The sequence below is a fragment of the Tetrao urogallus genome, assembly GCF_951394365.1.
Source record: "Tetrao urogallus genome assembly, chromosome: 4".
NCBI classification, from domain to species: Eukaryota; Metazoa; Chordata; class Aves; order Galliformes; family Phasianidae; genus Tetrao; species Tetrao urogallus.
This window is the reverse complement of record NC_136817.1, coordinates 1,106,606-1,124,395: the sequence shown is the minus strand read 5'-3', so window position 1 is coordinate 1,124,395 and position 17,790 is coordinate 1,106,606. Positions and strand designations below refer to the sequence as shown.

The following is a 17,790-nucleotide window of genomic DNA, read 5'->3' as shown; positions in this document are numbered from 1 at the left end:
AGTATTCATATATATGAAAATCTTCATGATAGCTGAGCAGCATTACTGTCTACCTCTGTCTCATTCTCCCATATATTTTCTTTTTGGCTCATCCTATAAAAACAAAGTATTTGATGTAAAAAATTTATACATGACATAGAAAAGAAATAGCTATCTTGAATTCTTGAATTCCTTTTTCTCATTACGGCATCCCTCTCCCTATTAAGTTTATTATTATTGTTATTTTGTATTGTGCATTTTGTGGGAGGTACAGCAGGAGATGCATTTTGTAAGCCTTTAGTAGGAGGGAGCACTGCTGGCTTGGCTGAGTGGAGAGGAAAGGCACTGCAGGTCTGCTGGGGGGCACGAGGCTGGCCAGTGTGCGTCTGCTGGTATAGACAAGTTAGGCTGGAACATGTTGTTGTTGCTCATGGTTCCTTCCTGGTTAATTTTGTCTCTTTCTTTAATTATTATTACTTTAATTTATATGTTTTCCAGTAACCAGAGCCCTTCTGCTGGGGCTTTTTCTCACATTTTCAATTTTTGGCCCAGTATCATATGTATGTTGCAGAATGGTTCCAAATACTGAAAGTGATGCTCATAATGTAAGAAAATGAGATTGATATGGGAGTCATACAAACAGAACTCATTTTTATTACTTTTTGAGTAGAAGACTCCTCATTGTGGCCTTGATTTTTTTACTTCCTATTTTTTATATCATTTGTATTTGCTCTTTAAGTTGCAGTTCAAATCCCAGGAATATTTGCATAGTCTCAGTAGAGCACTTTCTTCCCTGTATTGTTTTTTTCACCTTAAATGTTCCCTAACTGACCACAGGGAGGAATCATTCTTACTGACAATCACAGCCATTAACAGGCTTATGTTTTATTTGTTTTCTTACTTCATGGATTATCTGTGAAGGGAAGAGCAAGCAGCTGTCACCTGCTCCGTATCTGCTCCAGGCTTTAAGCTTGATTTCACTTCAAAAGGTCTTTCTTGGAAATTGCTGCTACAATTTTTGCCTGTATGATTTTTTTCACATAAATCATCTTGTACCACTGACTTGTACCTGCACATTACAACAGGAGCACCATGAAATCACCCTGCTTCCTGGAAAGCTGGAAAGATTTCTATAATTCTTTCTTGTGTGTGTGCGCGTTTTCGTAAATAAGTCCCTTCCTTGAATTGGTGTAGGTGAAAGTGCATTTACAGTAATAATTCTTTCAATCAAATGTCACTAGCTTTGTTAACTATTTAGCAAAACTCTTCAAAGGCAAACGAAGGCAGTCATGGACATTTAAACCATAGGCTCTGTTTCTTCTCTTGCAGTAGTGTTTCTCCACCAACTCCAGTTTAGATTGTCTTATTTTTTGCTGTTCTAGTTGAGAACAGAACGTAGTATTGACTCTGACTAAGTTTAGTATAACTAGGAATGCTGTAGTTTTCCAGGTGCACTGTTCCTACACTACCAAAAGATTGTGATGGATGAAAAAACACAGAATGACTGAATGAAACTTAGTTAAAAGGAAAAAGGCAAATAAATGAGCACAATTGTACAAGGTGCAGTAGTAGTTGCTCTCCATGTAGAATGTGGGATTAAACTCACTGAAGATCTCCTAATAGAAAGGACACAGTATTTTCCTCTGAAGGGTGTTGAAAACAGTAGAAATATGAGAGATTATTTTATGGTCATAACTAGTAGGAATGTGGAATCCCATTTCTCCTTCAGCTCAGGCAGCTTTGGAAGCATGACTTGTGAAGTCCTGCACAGTTTTATCCTACTATTCTACTATCCTACTATTCTAGATAATGATAGGACCAAGAGGGAATGGTTTTAAACTAAAGGAAGGGAGATTTAGAATACGTGTCAAGGGGAAATTTTTTACTGAGGTAGTGGTCAGGTGCTGGAACAGGTTGCCCTGAAAGTTTATGGATACACCATGCCTGGAGGTTGGATGGGGCCATGGGCAATCTGATCTAGTGCATATTCTAGTGGCTGGCAGCCCTAGTTTGGAGCTTGATGATCCTTGAGGTCTCTTCTAGCCCAAGCCGCTCTATGATTCTGTGCTACGATTCCTAGAGAAGGACAGGAAGAATAATATTCAAGTATCGTATACAAATGGTAGATCTAATTAGGAACTGATTGAAAATGACATTCAGAAAAACATTGAGAGAGGCAAAATCTTTAAGTTAAAAACCCTACTAAAAACCCTACAGGACTTCTTAAGGACAAGCAGTGTCATTTCAGGGTTTGTCTGCAAGCATAAACAGTCTAAAAGACCTGAGACGTGCAGTGGAAGTGCCCACCAAGTAGGCTTTTGAGTTAAAGACAAGTCAGTGTCAACCCTGTGAGTTTTGACAGGACTTAGGCCTCTGCCAGCTCAATATTGCCAATACCTGGAACTGGTGGATGTGTCAAAAAGTGGATGTTTTCTCTGAATGTTTATGCTATTCAGTGTCATACTTTACAGAGATGCTTGTACTGGCTCTGAGTGAAATAAGAGGAAAACCAGAGCCAGAGCAGCCTGGTGCACTACCTGATGTCCTGTTGAGAAATAATTTATTACCCAAGGGAGAGCACAAGACAAATGCGTGGATTCCATGGTCTGAGTTCATGATACGTCAGCTTGTTTGGTAACTTGCCTTGGGTCCCTCAAAATGCTGCTGGGCTCTCTTGGAATGCCTGGAAAACTTACACACAATGCATAGCTGTACAAGGATTTTGAAGATCCACTTTTAAATTTTGATCTCTTTCGTTAATGAAGAAGCAGTTTCTGCATTGAGAGTAATAATTTCATTTCTAATCTATTTCCTAGAAGGTGGTGGGAAAAGAGGGCATGTAAGGAGAGTGACTGTTTTATTAGCACTTCTATGTTCCTTTTTAGGACAACATTCCTTGCTTCAGTATGATATCTTACCAGGACCTGGATATGAGAAATTCAGTATGAATTTGGACAGTGGAGAATTGTTAACAACTGTATCACTGGACAGGGAAACCCAGGAGGTTTACAGTATTAAAGGTAACAGCATGAAGTAGCTATGACTGCTTGTGCAATGGGAGGTGAGAATGGCTGTGGTGTTACTGTCAGAGTTAGTCTGAGTTACATGGAAGTGCTAATATATTCAGGAACAGGGAAGTGTGTGCTTTATTTATAGCAAAAAATAATGACTATTCTGCTATTGCTAAGGAGTAGTATGCCTCCATAATATTTGCTTTCTGTTTTTAAATCTTAGTTTTGGTTCGAGATGGTGGAACTCCATCTCTGTCAAGCACAGCGACAGTTGTCTGCAAAGTGCTGGATGAAAATGATAGCTCTCCCGAGTTTTTCTTTCCCGTCTTTGAGATACGTATTCCAGAGAATCAACAGCCTTCAGCAGTTTACCTTGCCAGGGCTGCAGACATGGATGCTGGCAATAACGGAGCTCTAAGATACAAAATAAGTGGTAAGTTATATCTTGTTGTTATTGTTAGATCAGGAAGCGTATAAACAACAGTGTCCAGGTTTTAGGCGAGTGTTCCTATATACTGCCTTGTCACATGCTTTTTTTATGTGCTGGGTGAGGAAAAAAGTCTTTCACCCCTTTGTCAGTATTAACAAGCCTTTTCCAAGCAAACTTTAAGTCTGCTCTCTGAATTTGAAATGGTACAGAGGAGAAAAACAAAAGCCATCATACCCTGCAAGAAGGCGTTCATCACAAATGCATAATTTTATCCCTTTCATTATAGTTGTGGAAGCTGTGAACATAAATATACTCTTTTAGTAACTACAAGAACTAATCAAATTTTAATTTTTTTATTTTATTTTGTGAGAGCTTTCACTCACCAATTAAAGTAATACTTGGTTTTCATATTGCCAAACTCTCCCCAAGTCTGCTATGTCAATGTAAGCTCCACAGCTGTTCAAAGCCTCCTGTAAAATCTTTGCACAAATACGAGTATGCCATGCTTACTTTGGTTTGTGGCTCCCAACATTAGCTCAAGCAGCAGATAGCTACTGTGGTACCAGCTGACAAATTTTCCTTTGAAGAAACTGTAGAATTTCTTTGTTATCTTGGTTTTAATTTCACAATCTTTTACAATTCTAAATTTATTTGCCATTATTGGTCTTTATACATGTTATAAAGTATGTATGCCATTCACTACAACTGAAAATGCTGACTTTTCTTCTGTCAGCTGCTTCATATTTACTTTCTCTTTTCCTTCCCCCAAAATCAAGACCTTGAAGTGCAACTATTCATTTCCAAGGAACAGATTTGTAGAATAGAGCAAAGAGCAACTAATTGCAATTGTCAGCAATGCCTTATAGGTTTCTGGAACTTGTAGCTAAGGTTGAGAAGAGGTCATCGTGATGTAGCATAGTTACAGGAGACTTTGTAAAGTGTGCAGCTTTGGGAAAAAAAAGACACATATCTGGCAAAATAGCTGTTCTGTAAATTGATATGTTCTGTATTTACTGTCATTGCCACCTGCTGATTTATATGAAATTCTTATAAGAGGAATAAAATGCGCAAAGGATACATGAGCACACCAGCTGCCCTTGCAATTGGATCATGTTGTTGTAGTAAACATTGTGGTAGTCACAAGAGATTGTTTTTCCAAACACAGTTGTTTGCCATGATTTTATTTTTTTGTGTTTGAAAGGTGGGAATGTTGGAGAATACTTCACACTAAACAATACTTCTGGAAAACTGTTGGTCACTCGTACCTTAGACAGAGAGGATGTCAGCAATTTTACACTTGTAATTGAGTGCCACGACCTAGGCAGTCCACCAAGGAGTTCCACTGCACTGCTGTACATAACAGTCCTGGATGAAAATGACCACAGCCCACTGTTTGAAAAGAACCAGTATCACATCTCTGTGAGAGAAGACCTAGAGGAAGGCACAGCCATCCTGGACCTCTTTGCTTCTGACAGGGACGACGGCCCGAATGGCGAGGTTACATACTCACTCATTGGAGACACCTTTGGAGCGTTTGCCATTAACAGTGTCACAGGCTCCATCGTTACTACAAAGGTGCTGGACAGGGAGGTCAAGTCTCAGTATGCTCTTAGGGCTGTGGCGAGCGACTGTAGCTCCCATTTGCCAAGAAGCAGCACTGCCAGCATTGTGGTGCACATCGATGATGTCAACGACAACAATCCGGTGTTTCTGCAGAGCCCCATCAGGGCCTTTGTGCCTGTTCAAACCGCAGTGAATGAGACAGTAGCCACTGTGAGAGCAGAGGATGTGGATCTGGGGCCAAGTGGAGCTATTGTCTTTAGTTTGTTGGCAGCAGAAACTTTATTTGAGATTGACTCAGAGACGGGTGACATCGTTCTTCAGGAGCCCTTGGCTTCTGAAGACTTCAGTACACAGCTGCTAGTGATGGCTTCAGATCAAGGTACCTCACCTCGAACAGCTGTGACTCTGGTCATTATCTTTACAAAGGAACAAGAGGAGGAGATTTTGTTCAGCCATAGCCTGTATGAAGCAAGTGTGCCTGAGAACAGTGCAGCAGGTGGGTCTCAAATCATCCTCGCTGTTCTTGCAGCTGCTGTCTCCTCTCTAGTTGGGATGGTAATTGTAACAAATTGTGCAGTAGCAGGGAAAAGTGAAGTTGGATGTATCAAATTCCTGGTCCAGGTAATAGATGAACCAATCTGGGGTGAAGCCTTACTGGACCTGGTGCTCACTAATACTGAGAAGATCATTATAGAGGTTAAGACTGGAGGCAGCCTGGGCTGTAGTGACCATGATATGGTGGAGTTTGTGATCTTGAAGAATGCAGGGTTGGCAAAAAGCAGAGTCAGGATCTATGCTTCAGAAGAGCAAAATTCCGGCTGCTCAAGGAATTGCTGAATGGAATCCCCTGAGAAACTGTCCATAAGGGCATGGGTGCAGAACAGAGCTGTCAGCTTTTTAAAAGCACCCTTCTGAGAGCAGCTCTCCATCCCCCAGCAGAAGTTGAGCGGGGGAAGCAGGCGACCAACGTGCAAGGACCTGCAGCTTAAACTGAGGGAAAAAAGGGCAATGTACAGGAAGTGGAAACAGGGTTGTGTAGCCTGGAAGGAATACAGGGCTGTTGTCTGCATGTGTAGAGAGAGGATTAGAAAAGCCAAGACACAGATGGAGCTGAACTTGGTGAGGGATGTGAATGATAACAAGAAGGGGTTCTACAGGTACATAGGCAGGAGGAGACAGATCAAAGAGAGTGTTGCCCCTCTGATGAAAAGTAATGGGGAGCTGGCTTCCTCAGACATAGAAAAAGCTGAGGTGCTCAATGAGTGCTTTGCCTCAGTCTTCATGGGTGGTCAGGCTTCCGGTGTCTGCCAGGACCCTGAGCCTCTAGGTGAGGGTGTGGATTCTGTCCCACTGTAACAGTCCAAGTCCTCCTCGTGAAATTGAACGTGTGTAAGTGCATGATCCATCCTAGGGTTTTGAGAGAGATGGCTGGTGTTAATCTGATTCAACTTAAAATGTTTTGATTACAGGAAATTTAGCAGAGCTTCAGATTGAGCGAGGAGCTAGAGGGTCTCACCCCTAAATTTTAGTTTCAAGTATGAATAGCCCCAGCGTATCCAGTCTGAGGGAGATTTACATTACATACTTATTATTTGTAGAACTGGTATTAATAAACGTGGCTTTTCCTCCTAATTTTATTTCTACCTTAACTAATAGAATGGGAAAGCTCTAAGTTTATTTTTAAAAGAATTGAAACTCAAAACAGTGTAAACAATGAAAGCCAAAGCCCAGGGCCTGGAGCTTTAATTTCATCTAAAATCATGTTTTGGGTGAGCGCCTCAGGACTTTCTTTCATTAGCAACTAAGAGATCTCAAGAAGAAAAGGGCAAGGATGATTGGTTATATGACCACAGAGGAAGGAAGAGACTACAATACTTACTGCAGAAGAGAGAATGAAAACTATGACATTGATGTATTATAATTGAGAGCAACATTTTGTTAACCTCGTCCCAGAAAACCAGGGATTCAAATGGAAATACTGCTGCTTGCTCTATTTCCGGTAGTGTTTCTTCTAAAGCCAACAAACAACCAAACTGCTAACAGTGTTAGGAGAGAAATATTAACATCCTGCAGTCCTTGATTTATGCTTTCTTTTATTTTTAGCTAGGGATGCTATAAATGATCGTTCTTTTGCTGCTTTCTGTTGTAAATCAAAGTTGCCCAGTGTGAGATCAGTAAGTGTGCAGATGTTGGATAGAATTATGGGATCAATAAATATACAGAGAAATTAGGCTAGTAGGATTACCATGCTGGAAAAGATAATCACAGATAAATGGAAAGTGCTCACCCACGTTAGAAGCTCACAGAAAGCTCCACAAGAAGCAATCTCCAGACAGAGATCCTTCCCTACTGGTAGTCAGCTCTTAAATGGGTCCAGGAGAGGTGCAGCCAGGCTTCATCCCTTCCAGCAGCACGGGTGAATTGCCTTCACCTGTGCTCCCAGGGCTGACTCAGTGCTCGCCTCAGGTGATCAATCAGAGGTTCAGGCCGTGATCCAACAGTTCCCATATACCCAGCAAAGAAAATTCAACCCACCATCATTCAGAACGCATCCACTGGGTTTTTTGTTTTTTTTCTTGAAAGAAACAGTGTCGATTTTATATCCATTTGTTTTTTTATTAGATTTTATTTACAGAACTCTTCTAGTAAATATCCTATAAGTATATTCGCTAGTGCAGGAAAATGCATCTGTCATGATTGGTATGTTTATGCTTTTGATTCCCAAATTTTTAGGAGTAAATTACAATCTATTTAAAACAAGATTTCCTGGTTTTAAAATCAGTGGCTACCAGTACTAAAATAAAGCTTAAGAAACCCAAAATATAGCAGATAGAAACTAAGAATATTTTATAAAGGTAAAGCCTTTACTTCCAAAATTTTGCATGAGCAGCATGTGCTTTCTTATGTAATTACATAGCTTGTTCTCTGTAATACTGTGGGGAAGGTTGTATAGGTTGTATGGTGGTAATATTCCATCACAGCTGAATGGAATGAATTAATTTTAATTTAAACAATCAAAATCTATTAAGTAGCAGTTGCTATCTTGAAAACAGCAAGTTATTTGGAAGTATCAGTAACGGCCTTACTAAAGCTTGCTATGATTCTTGTTAATATTTGAAATACAATTAATATTTCACATTTTTTGTATTTTAAATCATTACTTGTTGCATAGAATCGAGATTCTGCTGGATTCAGCTGCTTCTGACACATGGCTGTGCACGTTGTTTCAGCGTTGCGTTCTCTCTGACAGAAAATAGCTACATAAAATTTTTACATATGCTTCATCCTAAGTATTCCTCAAAAATCCAGATAGAGCTGAGATAAATGGCACAATAAATAAAATAACATCCTTGTAGTGTTTCAGAGGTAACGTGCATTCCTATGTGCACTATGATATGCACTTATTCCTGTGCACTATGCACAGCATAACCTGAACAAACGGAGTGCAGCCACTACTCCAGACAAACTCCGAGAGGGAATTTCGTAGCCAGTGTCTGTTTTGGCCTTCCACTGAATTAATGCTATCTTTTTCCAATTGTGGCTTCAGGTAAGACTTAATTTCAGTGGTACGAGAGAATTTGCAATCAGCAGAAGTTAAAAACTCATATTTTCATTAAGTAGCTCATGAAGTTTCAATCAAATGACTAATTTACTGTGCAAGGAGGGACGGGTAGTGCCTTTCCTTTGATGTGCCATGATGATGAGAGATCACGGAAGACTTGTCTTTGTTGTCTGCTTTATTAAGTTATAAATAAACAGCTAGGCTAATACACAGATATTTGGCTGTGCATCTGCTATTACTGATAGTAATACCAAATTACAGTATACCTTCCTTTAGCAGACATTATGAAAATGTCGTGCTCCTTCCATAGGTACATCACTTCTAACTGTAGAAGCTCATGAACGCAAATTTACTGGAGAAAGCATAAAATATAGCATCCTTGGTGAAGAGGAAAGCATATTCTCCATACACCCCGTTACAGGTATACTTGTATTTTCTTTATTATTTCTGTCAATTGTCTGTCTGTAGCTTAAAGCGTGGCCTTGTCTGAAGCCTGTTTAGATGGCATAGCACCTCCAGTTCTTAGCTCTTAGCTCTTTCCAAATGTCAGCAGAAGGAGACTTGGCCTTTTGAACAGCCATAGTCTCTCCGGGCTGGCATAGACAAAGTATTTTTCCTGAGGAATAATGGGAATAGTTTGTACTCATAACAGATGTCTGAGTTCCCACTGGCTTTCACCTCTGAGTATTCTGATAGCTTCAGGCATCAAGCAGTGAACTCTCCTTAGAACTATCACGTTTACTGCTGATGGACAGTTTAAAATGATTTTGTTTTGTCCAGATGAGGGGCTGTTAAAGTGCCTGTGCTTGATTTTTCCAGGAAAAACCTAGAAAAATCAAGAAAGAACCAAGGAAACTTTGAGTGTAATGTGGAGGTACACAGTTGTGCCTGTTGTCTTAATCAGTGATTATTTTTGTTGGGAGAGCTCACCACATCAGAAGAAACTGCACTGTTCTGCTTATGTGTCAGTTAGATACAGGTAAAGCTATTGCTCTACTTGAATGTAGGTGAAGGGCTAGATGTGGGTATACTGAGATGAGAGCCAGGAGTATCAGCTGGTTTGCTGTCACTTTGGAGCAGCACATGTAGCAACACAACCTCTAAACAAGTTGGTCTTTGTTTTAGGAAATTGCATGGTAGTTAATCAGTGAAAACATAGCTGTCAGAGTGCAGAAAATTGTGTGTGGAGGATGATGTCATGTAGAGGGAGGATGCAATGAGAAGCTCATTTAAATTCTGTGCTGTTTTCACAGATTTCTGATTTATTTTATAATCAGGTACAATCACAGTAAAGGAGCCAAAGTTTCTTGATTATGAAGTTAAGCACAAAATACATCTATCAATCTTGGCCGAAAATAGTTTGAATTCAGCACTATGCAGAGTTACAGTATTGATACAAGATGTTAATGACAACGTACCTAAATTTGAACAAAGCTCTTACAAAGCATCAGTATGGGAAGGCCAAACTCCTAAAACAGATGTCATACAGGTAAGAGGAAACATATCTTCATAGGCTCAGTTCTGTTGTTAAGAAATTGGATTTATTGGATAACAAATGCGGTCCTGCTCTATTTGTCTTGGACGATCATCTCTCAAAGACTGAGAGTGGATTCTTTGCATAATGTAAAACATTTTATGTAGACCATACTTCAGAACTCTTCTCAGTTTTATCAAGTTGGGGGAGAATTCTTTATCTTCTTACTAGTTGTGCAGCTGGACTTAATATTAAAGAGATTTGAATTTACTGTTTCTCTCCTCAAGTAGAGGAAAAGTGTTAATCAAGTTCACAATTCTAGTTATGATGTAGGCTAGACCCTGCATTAATACATCTACTGTGAAAGGGCCATAGCTGCAAAAAGAGTACTTGCAACCCAGCAATCCAGGAATGGAGTTAAACCTCAAGTGTTCAGTTTAAAATCTGATGCTTAAAAAGGAACTCGCCTGAATTTAATTAAAAAGGAACTTGTCTGAATTTAAGTGTGGCAACATTTCTTCCTCTGAATAGATCTAAAAGCATTTCCAGCTGGCCAGGTAAGAGCAAAAGATGTCAGACTAGAAGATCACGTAATTTCCTCAGTACATGTTCTTGCATTGCAAATCAGGTTGCAGTAAGGGTCATCTTAAGTACTAAAGATACTCATCCTCTAGAGATTACATAAATGGAAAGCCATAACTGCCTCACAGGCCAAGTGATTAGAAATTGATGGACATTGCATTAAGAGAAACATGTGTCCAGCAATAGGGAAAGATCAAAAGGCAGTCAACCCAGATGCGTAGTCAAAACTTCATGACAATGTACAGCCTGTTTTCTTTATTCAGTGACTGGTTGTCACTGCCATGGTTTGGATCCCACACTCATTATAATGCTTCTTCAGGAACTAGCAAAATACAATGACAACTCATTGAAGAGTCAGAAAAATCTTTGAGAAACTTGTTACTGCTGGTTGAATGTTATTTATTATACTGCTTTTATAGATTCCCTCTGCCCCCTTGCATTTTTTTATTTGTGCTTTTATAGAGTAAGTTAAAAACTATCCCACGAAAGCTCTCAAAATCTTAATAACTAGTTACACTTATTCTTTGACTGTATAGTGGTAATATCTTAAGGGGTAGTCCTGGACCAGTGACAAAGTAAATTTTAGTCACCCAACAGAGACAGAATTCTAACAACAACCTATACAAATAAGCAGTGTAAAAACGATTATATTCATACCTAATGCCTTGTGTAGCTGGATTTCAGATTGTGCAGGGAAATTCGTGCACACTATTTCAATTCAAGAGGAGAATTCATGGCTTGTGTGTAATCAGAATATACAGATGTTATAATTAAAAAATAATTAAGGAAAGTTAGGCTAAACAGATTATCATGCTAAAGAAGAATGGATGTAAGGCTTACCCTTGTCCTGGGCTCACTGAAAAGACTCCAAGAGGAGTGATCTCCAAAAGAGATCCTTCCCTACTGGCAGTCAGCTCTTAAATGGGGTCTAGGAGAGGTGCAGCCAGGCTCCACCTTTTCCAGCAGCACAGGAGAATTGCCTTCACCTGTGCTCCCAGGGCTCATTGCAAACCTCAGGTGATCAATCAGAGGTTCAGGCCACGATTCAGCAGTTCCCATACAACCTTCCATGATACTTATGTTGGGGACCAGTGTGTTTGTTTGCTTAAATTTGAGCAGTCAAGAGGAAAGCATCCAGAAATATAGTAAAGCTTTCTTTGCAAAGTCATGTTCTACCATTTTGAATTAAGCCTCAGATTTGCTTCCTAACAGATATCTGCAACTGATCTTGACAGCCAGCTGAATGGTGAAACAGAATACACAATTTTGTCTGGTAATGAAAATGCAGCGTTTCTCATTGATTCAGCACGAGGGACTTTATCAACTAATACTGTCCTCGATCATGAAAAGGCTTCATGCTATAGGTTTGTATGCAGAGTTCCTAAAAAAAAAAAAAAAAAAAAAAAAAAAAAAAGCTTTTTTTTTTTTTAATTTTAAGGTAAGTTTGCTTAGAACATGTATTTTACAGTTTTCTGCTGATATCCATTACCTACAGAACCTGGGTGCAAAATTAGGCAGCACTGAAAACAGCCCTAAAGCTGCTAATTTCTAGCATGGGTTTCTGGTTACTTGTTAGGGGAAGGAAAATAGTTTTGTTCTGTCAGTTGCAATATTCACTGATAGAAATGAATACGATTTGCTAGAGAAATGACAACTGCTCCTGGATTTCAGTTTACTGAGAACTATAGGTTCATAGAATCATTAAGTTTGGAAAAGACCTCCAGGACCACCTAGTCCATCTGTACCCCTACCACCAATATTGTCCACTGAACCACATCTTTCAGTGCCACATCTCCCTGTTTCTTGAACACCTTCAGGGCCAGTGACTCCACCTCTTCCCCTGGCAACCTGCTCCAATGGCTTGCTGCTCTTTCTGAGAAGAAATTGTATCTAATATATACAGCTCTTCCTTTTTGGATCCTTTTTTTTTAATTATTTTTTTTTTATTTTTTTAAATAATAATTGAGACAGAGAGAAAGAACTTGTCCCTGTTTGTTGGATTTGGTTCATGATCTGCTTTCTGATTTAAAATAGAATATACTTCAAACTTTCTTCTACATCATTTGATGAAATTATTCTGTAAGCTGATTATATCTTTAAGCTGTCCTGTGCTCAGTATTAGTTTCTGTTTTCCTAGAAATTGTGAGTAAATATGATCAAGTAAATGTGACATTTTATCAGGCATGCTATAATTGAATTTAGAAAGAAAGCAAATCATGCCTTGCGGGGAAAGTAAGAAATTATGCTTTGAAGAGAAAGTGCAAGTATCTTGATTCATAAATGTACCCTTCTTATATACTACAATCTCTATGAAAACTAGATTGCTTTATATGTGTTAGTAGAAATTCCTTTCTTTTTTTCCACATGGCGGTATGGGGCCTCAAATTTTTAATCATCCAATCAGAATTATTGTGAATCAGAATAGTGTTTAGAAAACCACATGAAAAAAGATGAACAGTATATGATTTTTTTTAAATGTAAGTGTAATTTGATAATAGCTTCCTAAAGAAAATGCTTTATTTTAAATTAATAAATAAATTAATGCAACACTTCACTCGCAGTTTATTTTTCAATTTTTCAGTGAATCAAAAACATAAGTTCTGACTTTTTAGTCACTATTTAAATAGTGTAATACATTTTATTTGCATGTAGTACTTTAAAAGAATGCCAGGAATAAATCCTCCAAAGGAAGGACGTTTATGGTTAGTGAAGCACTGGACATGTAATCCTAGCAATTCTGGTGTCTATCTGTAACTGGAAACATGATTTATGTCAATGTTTAAGTTGGAATTCTAGCATTTTTTGATGGGCAGTTTGTTTGAGGATTAGAATATTCATATTCCCTCTCATCATCTTTTAATCTGTGTCATGAGTTGCGGAGTGAATAACAAAAGAAGTTTTGGAAACTGTTTTGCTCTTGAATTTCAGAATTAGACTGTTGATTCTTTCCAGTTTGCAAGGAGTTATTTATTTTATCTAAATTGAATGTTTTCATCCTTAGAAGTTCTAAGTCTCTTACAAGAGAGTTTGTAATGGAAGTCTTGACAGAACCTTAATTTAGCCTTGGCTGAAATTTTTTTGAGAGTTTTTTCCTGAAACCCTAGAAAGTGATTATTTGTAGTAAAATATTTCTGTATGTACCTTACCAATATTCATTCTAGAAAAAATACACTTTCTGTATGGAATTATATGTGATCACTGATTGAATACCAGTCTGCAATTCAAGCTGTGTGTTCTCTCAGTGTAGGAAACCACAGAGACACCCAGGGCAGAGTTTGCATGGCTCAGGAATGGAAGTGCAATCCACAGCTTGAGTTACAGCCTTGTTGTTCCATACTGTTGTGTGAATGTTTAGAATGTAGTGTCTTCTTGACGTTTGGAATAGCAATTTTCAACTGAGGAAGAAGTGAAGCACTGAGATGATTTCTTGAAAGACCCAGAAAACGTTGACACACGTGTGAACAGTTGCTCCTACCCAAAACATTCAGTAGAGATGCCAAGCCCTGGCATACATTTTGTCATGTAGCTTGATGTCTTCTGCTTTCAATCAGTTGCCTTCTTAGAGCACCTGTTGAGTCAGATGTAATTTTTAATTCCTGTCATAATCTTGGGGAAGGATGGAGTCTTCTAGAAATCATCTTTGCTTAGAGAACCATTTGTTTTTTGTTGTTCAGGAGCTGGTTCCCACAGAGTAAACTTCCTTCTATCCATGTCTATCAGCTCATCCTTTACTGTTTTCTTTGCTGCTTTGTTTGTGGAATCAAAGAGGTTGTTAGCAATTTTCTACTGATCCTTCTGCAGGTGTAAAAGAGAAGCCTGAGTCCAACTCCCTCAATCTGACAGTGAGATTCTGGTCCTTCTAAAACCAGAGGGGCTTTGACAGTGATGGGTGGTGTCGGTATTTTCTGCATCCCTGCAGACATCCTGGCTGTATATTACTTTGGAAGTTTTAATACTGCTTGATTTTCATCTTCCTTTTGTTCCTTCATAATCAATGAGGGGAGTCAGATTTCTCCCAGGGACAAGTCATTACTTAAGTTTTAATTCCCACTCTGAATTGCCTTCTTGAGAAATATCTTACCTGAAAAATCTTTTCAAGGCTTTCTTTTTTTTTGTTTCCGTTAAAACTACCTGCACATTACATGAATTTGGCTGAAATGAATGCATCACTGTGTCCTCATGATTTCAGTGTATTTTTGCCATCTGGATTCTCCTGGATGCCGTTCTTGTAATATATGAAAATAAAAATTTCAGACAGTCACCACACAGAAGGAAAGATGGAATATTGTCAATGGTTTACAGGCTGGTTCGGTCCAGTTCCGTGACCAGCAGGGCGGAGGGATTTCGTGAATCCACGCCTCTGCAAAAGGGAAACGGGACCCCAAAATAATTAAAAACAGCGGCAACAATCTGAGGAGAAACAAACTAATTTACTAAATATGGTATTGGAATGCAAGATAGCACACCATAATACAGTATAATCAGAACTGAAGCTAATAGATCAAATATAATTAGAGAGTGTCGGAAGGGTGGATAGGCCCCACCACAACGCTGAGCTGAGATGCGCAGTGTGGTTGAGCAGCAGGGAGGAGAGCCTGACGAAGAAAGAGCATCAGGTGACCTTGCCAGCGGTTATGGCTCCTCTGTGACCACAAAGCACCCTGTGGTGTGTAGTTCTTCTCTTCTGGGACAGGTACCTGGAGCATTAACACTTGAACTCCCGGTGCACTACATGATGTTGTGATGTGGAACACCAATAACCAACAATCATAAAACCATGACAAATACAGGAGGAACTGCAAGGAGCAGAGAGAGCTTATCTTTTTACTTACTTTTTTTTCCTGGTGAATATTTCTGTGTTTTCTGACAGATGCTGACAGTTGCTGCTTCCTTTAATTGTAGATTGGTTGTACAAGTTGCTGATAAAGGAAACCCCAGGCTTTCTGCCACAAGTGTTGTGAGGATACAAGTGGTAGACATTAATGACAATGCTCCAGTTGTCCAACCACCTGGTGAAGTGAAGGTCCCGGAAAGTAAGTGTGACGATACAGCTAGGTAATGTATAAGACTGGGATTTGTCAGACCACCGTAGTGTTTTCTGTGATTCGTATAACCAAGAGATTATAGCCAAATGGACAGTGGGTCATATTAATATTGAAATATCTAAGTAGACTATGATCTGCTTTTGTTCTCAGAGGCATTATTCTTTATCTTTAGATATTGTGTTTAAGAACAGTTTCGCATAAAACTATAGGCAATTCAGAAAGAGAAGAAACTACAGAAGTACGTCTGTAGTTCATTTTGGACTCCAATGCCGTATTGATCAGATGTCTTCAATTTATTCTTTTCTGCAATAACAAAACTTGGTGCTAAAACCAGCATTGATAGAAATGAGGCATACTGAAGCTCACTGTGATGAAAGTAATCCTGTAAATTTGAATGAAAGTTTAAAGTGCAGTGTAGCTTGATCTAGTTGATGCCATGAAGAAGAGGACTCAGATCCTGTTCTCATTGTAGCAATCAGTTGGTAAGGTTGTGTGACATTAGCTTAGCATTTACATATCTCAAGTCTTTTCAGAATTTTAAATAGCAGGCATTATATATGTGATGCACTGAGATAACAGCAACATGTTTGTAAATACTTAGTCCAGTCCTCCTGCTAGCAAAAGGCATGAAGGCTGTCTTCTCATTATAGCTTTTTTTTCTGTATTTAGCTTCCACTTGTAATGACAAGAATGGGAGTCATGGAAGTATAGAAATTGTAAAGTACTTGCTTATTATTTGGGCTTTTCTATTCGGTTGAAGAACATTTGTCCCAGAGCATGGCACAGTGTGTTTAAAGCTTAATGCCCCAGGGATGCAAATGGGAAATGGTTTAATCTCTGTTGACTCTAGGCTTGATTCGTTTATCACTGATAGTGGGGTTCTGTTTGCAATTCCTGATCCGTCAGTTTGACACAGGACGAAAGCTGTCTGTATCCATCACTAAATCTCAGAGAAGTAAACATCAGTCTCTTAAAATTCTGTACCTTTTGGCTGTGCCTGGATGTCTCTCTGATGGCCCCTTCCTCCCGTGGAAAAGCTTCAGGACTACAGCTGTTGATTCTACAAAGATCAGGGGACTATGCCTCAGTTAAATATCCCTGTGGAAGTCTGTGACACTGTGCAATTAATTTGTGTCAGCTAAATATATATCACATTTCCACATTTTGCTGATGGGAAGAACGTGAAAGTTCCTCTTCCGAGTGAAGAAACAGTCTAAGGGTATTTTGGCATTACCTCTGTCTAAGATCTAGTATTAGGAAAGGCAAGATTTTAAGAAATAGAAACATTATCTTTAGCTGTGACTTACTCTGAAAATTACTGTTTCAGATGTCCTGCCTGGTTTTACAGTGATCCATGTATCAGCAACCGATGCGGACTCTAGCCCAGCACTTCAGTTTGACTTAATTGATGATAAAAGTTCTAGAATGAAATTTGCTATCAATCAACACACTGGTGTAATCTCAGTGGTAGAACCACTGGATTTTGAAGAAACTGCTGTGTATAAGCTGGGAATCGTGGTTTCAGACTCTGTCCATCAAACAGAAGCAGAACTCACAGTCTATGTTCTGGACATCAATGATAACCCACCAGTGTTTACTCAGGATTTCTATCAGGTGAGGAAGCAGCAAACAGACAACTGTGTGATGACTCTGTGTGAGAGGACAAGGAGTGGGAGTACACATTCATCTTTGTGTTAAAATTGCGTTTGATCACCCCTGAGAAGGAATGTCTGTACAAACTGCTCTTCTCAGAAATCCCTGCCCTTTCCTAGGAATTCTGTGAAAAAGACCAAAGGTTTTTGTTCACTTTTCATGTTTGTGTTTTGTGGGCTTCAGAAGAACGGTGGTGAGAATGCCAGCTGTACTCCTTGTGCTGTACATTCATCACTCAAAGTTACTGCACATAATCCAAAACTGGTTTGGTGAGCAGTGTCCGTTGTTCAGGACTTCTTACTTACTATTCTTCTGACAGAATAGTAAAAAAAAAAAAGTTGGTACGTTTATTCTGACTCAATTACTATGTCATGTATTTCTTCCTTTTTAGTTACACAGCTCTACAGAGGTGTAGCAGCTGTCCCCGTGATAGGTTAGGCATGTGCAGTTTGTAGCCTTGTCTTACAGCCATGGCACACTTGTAGGCAGTG

General features: G+C 39.1%; 1 protein-coding gene across 1 annotated transcript in view; it reads left to right on the top strand.

Moving 5' to 3' along the window:
* The window catches only part of DCHS2 (dachsous cadherin-related 2), a gene marked incomplete at both ends in the record, with an annotated part of 85,827 nt that overhangs the window by 61,452 nt on the left and 6,585 nt on the right, over positions 1-17,790 (top strand). The window contains 8 exon segments of the mRNA XM_079534638.1: positions 2,865-2,999; positions 3,214-3,423; positions 4,622-5,479; positions 8,856-8,966; positions 9,823-10,034; positions 11,814-11,965; positions 15,504-15,634; positions 16,974-17,260. Coding sequence (XP_079390764.1) covers positions 2,865-2,999; positions 3,214-3,423; positions 4,622-5,479; positions 8,856-8,966; positions 9,823-10,034; positions 11,814-11,965; positions 15,504-15,634; positions 16,974-17,260 — 2,096 coding nt within the window.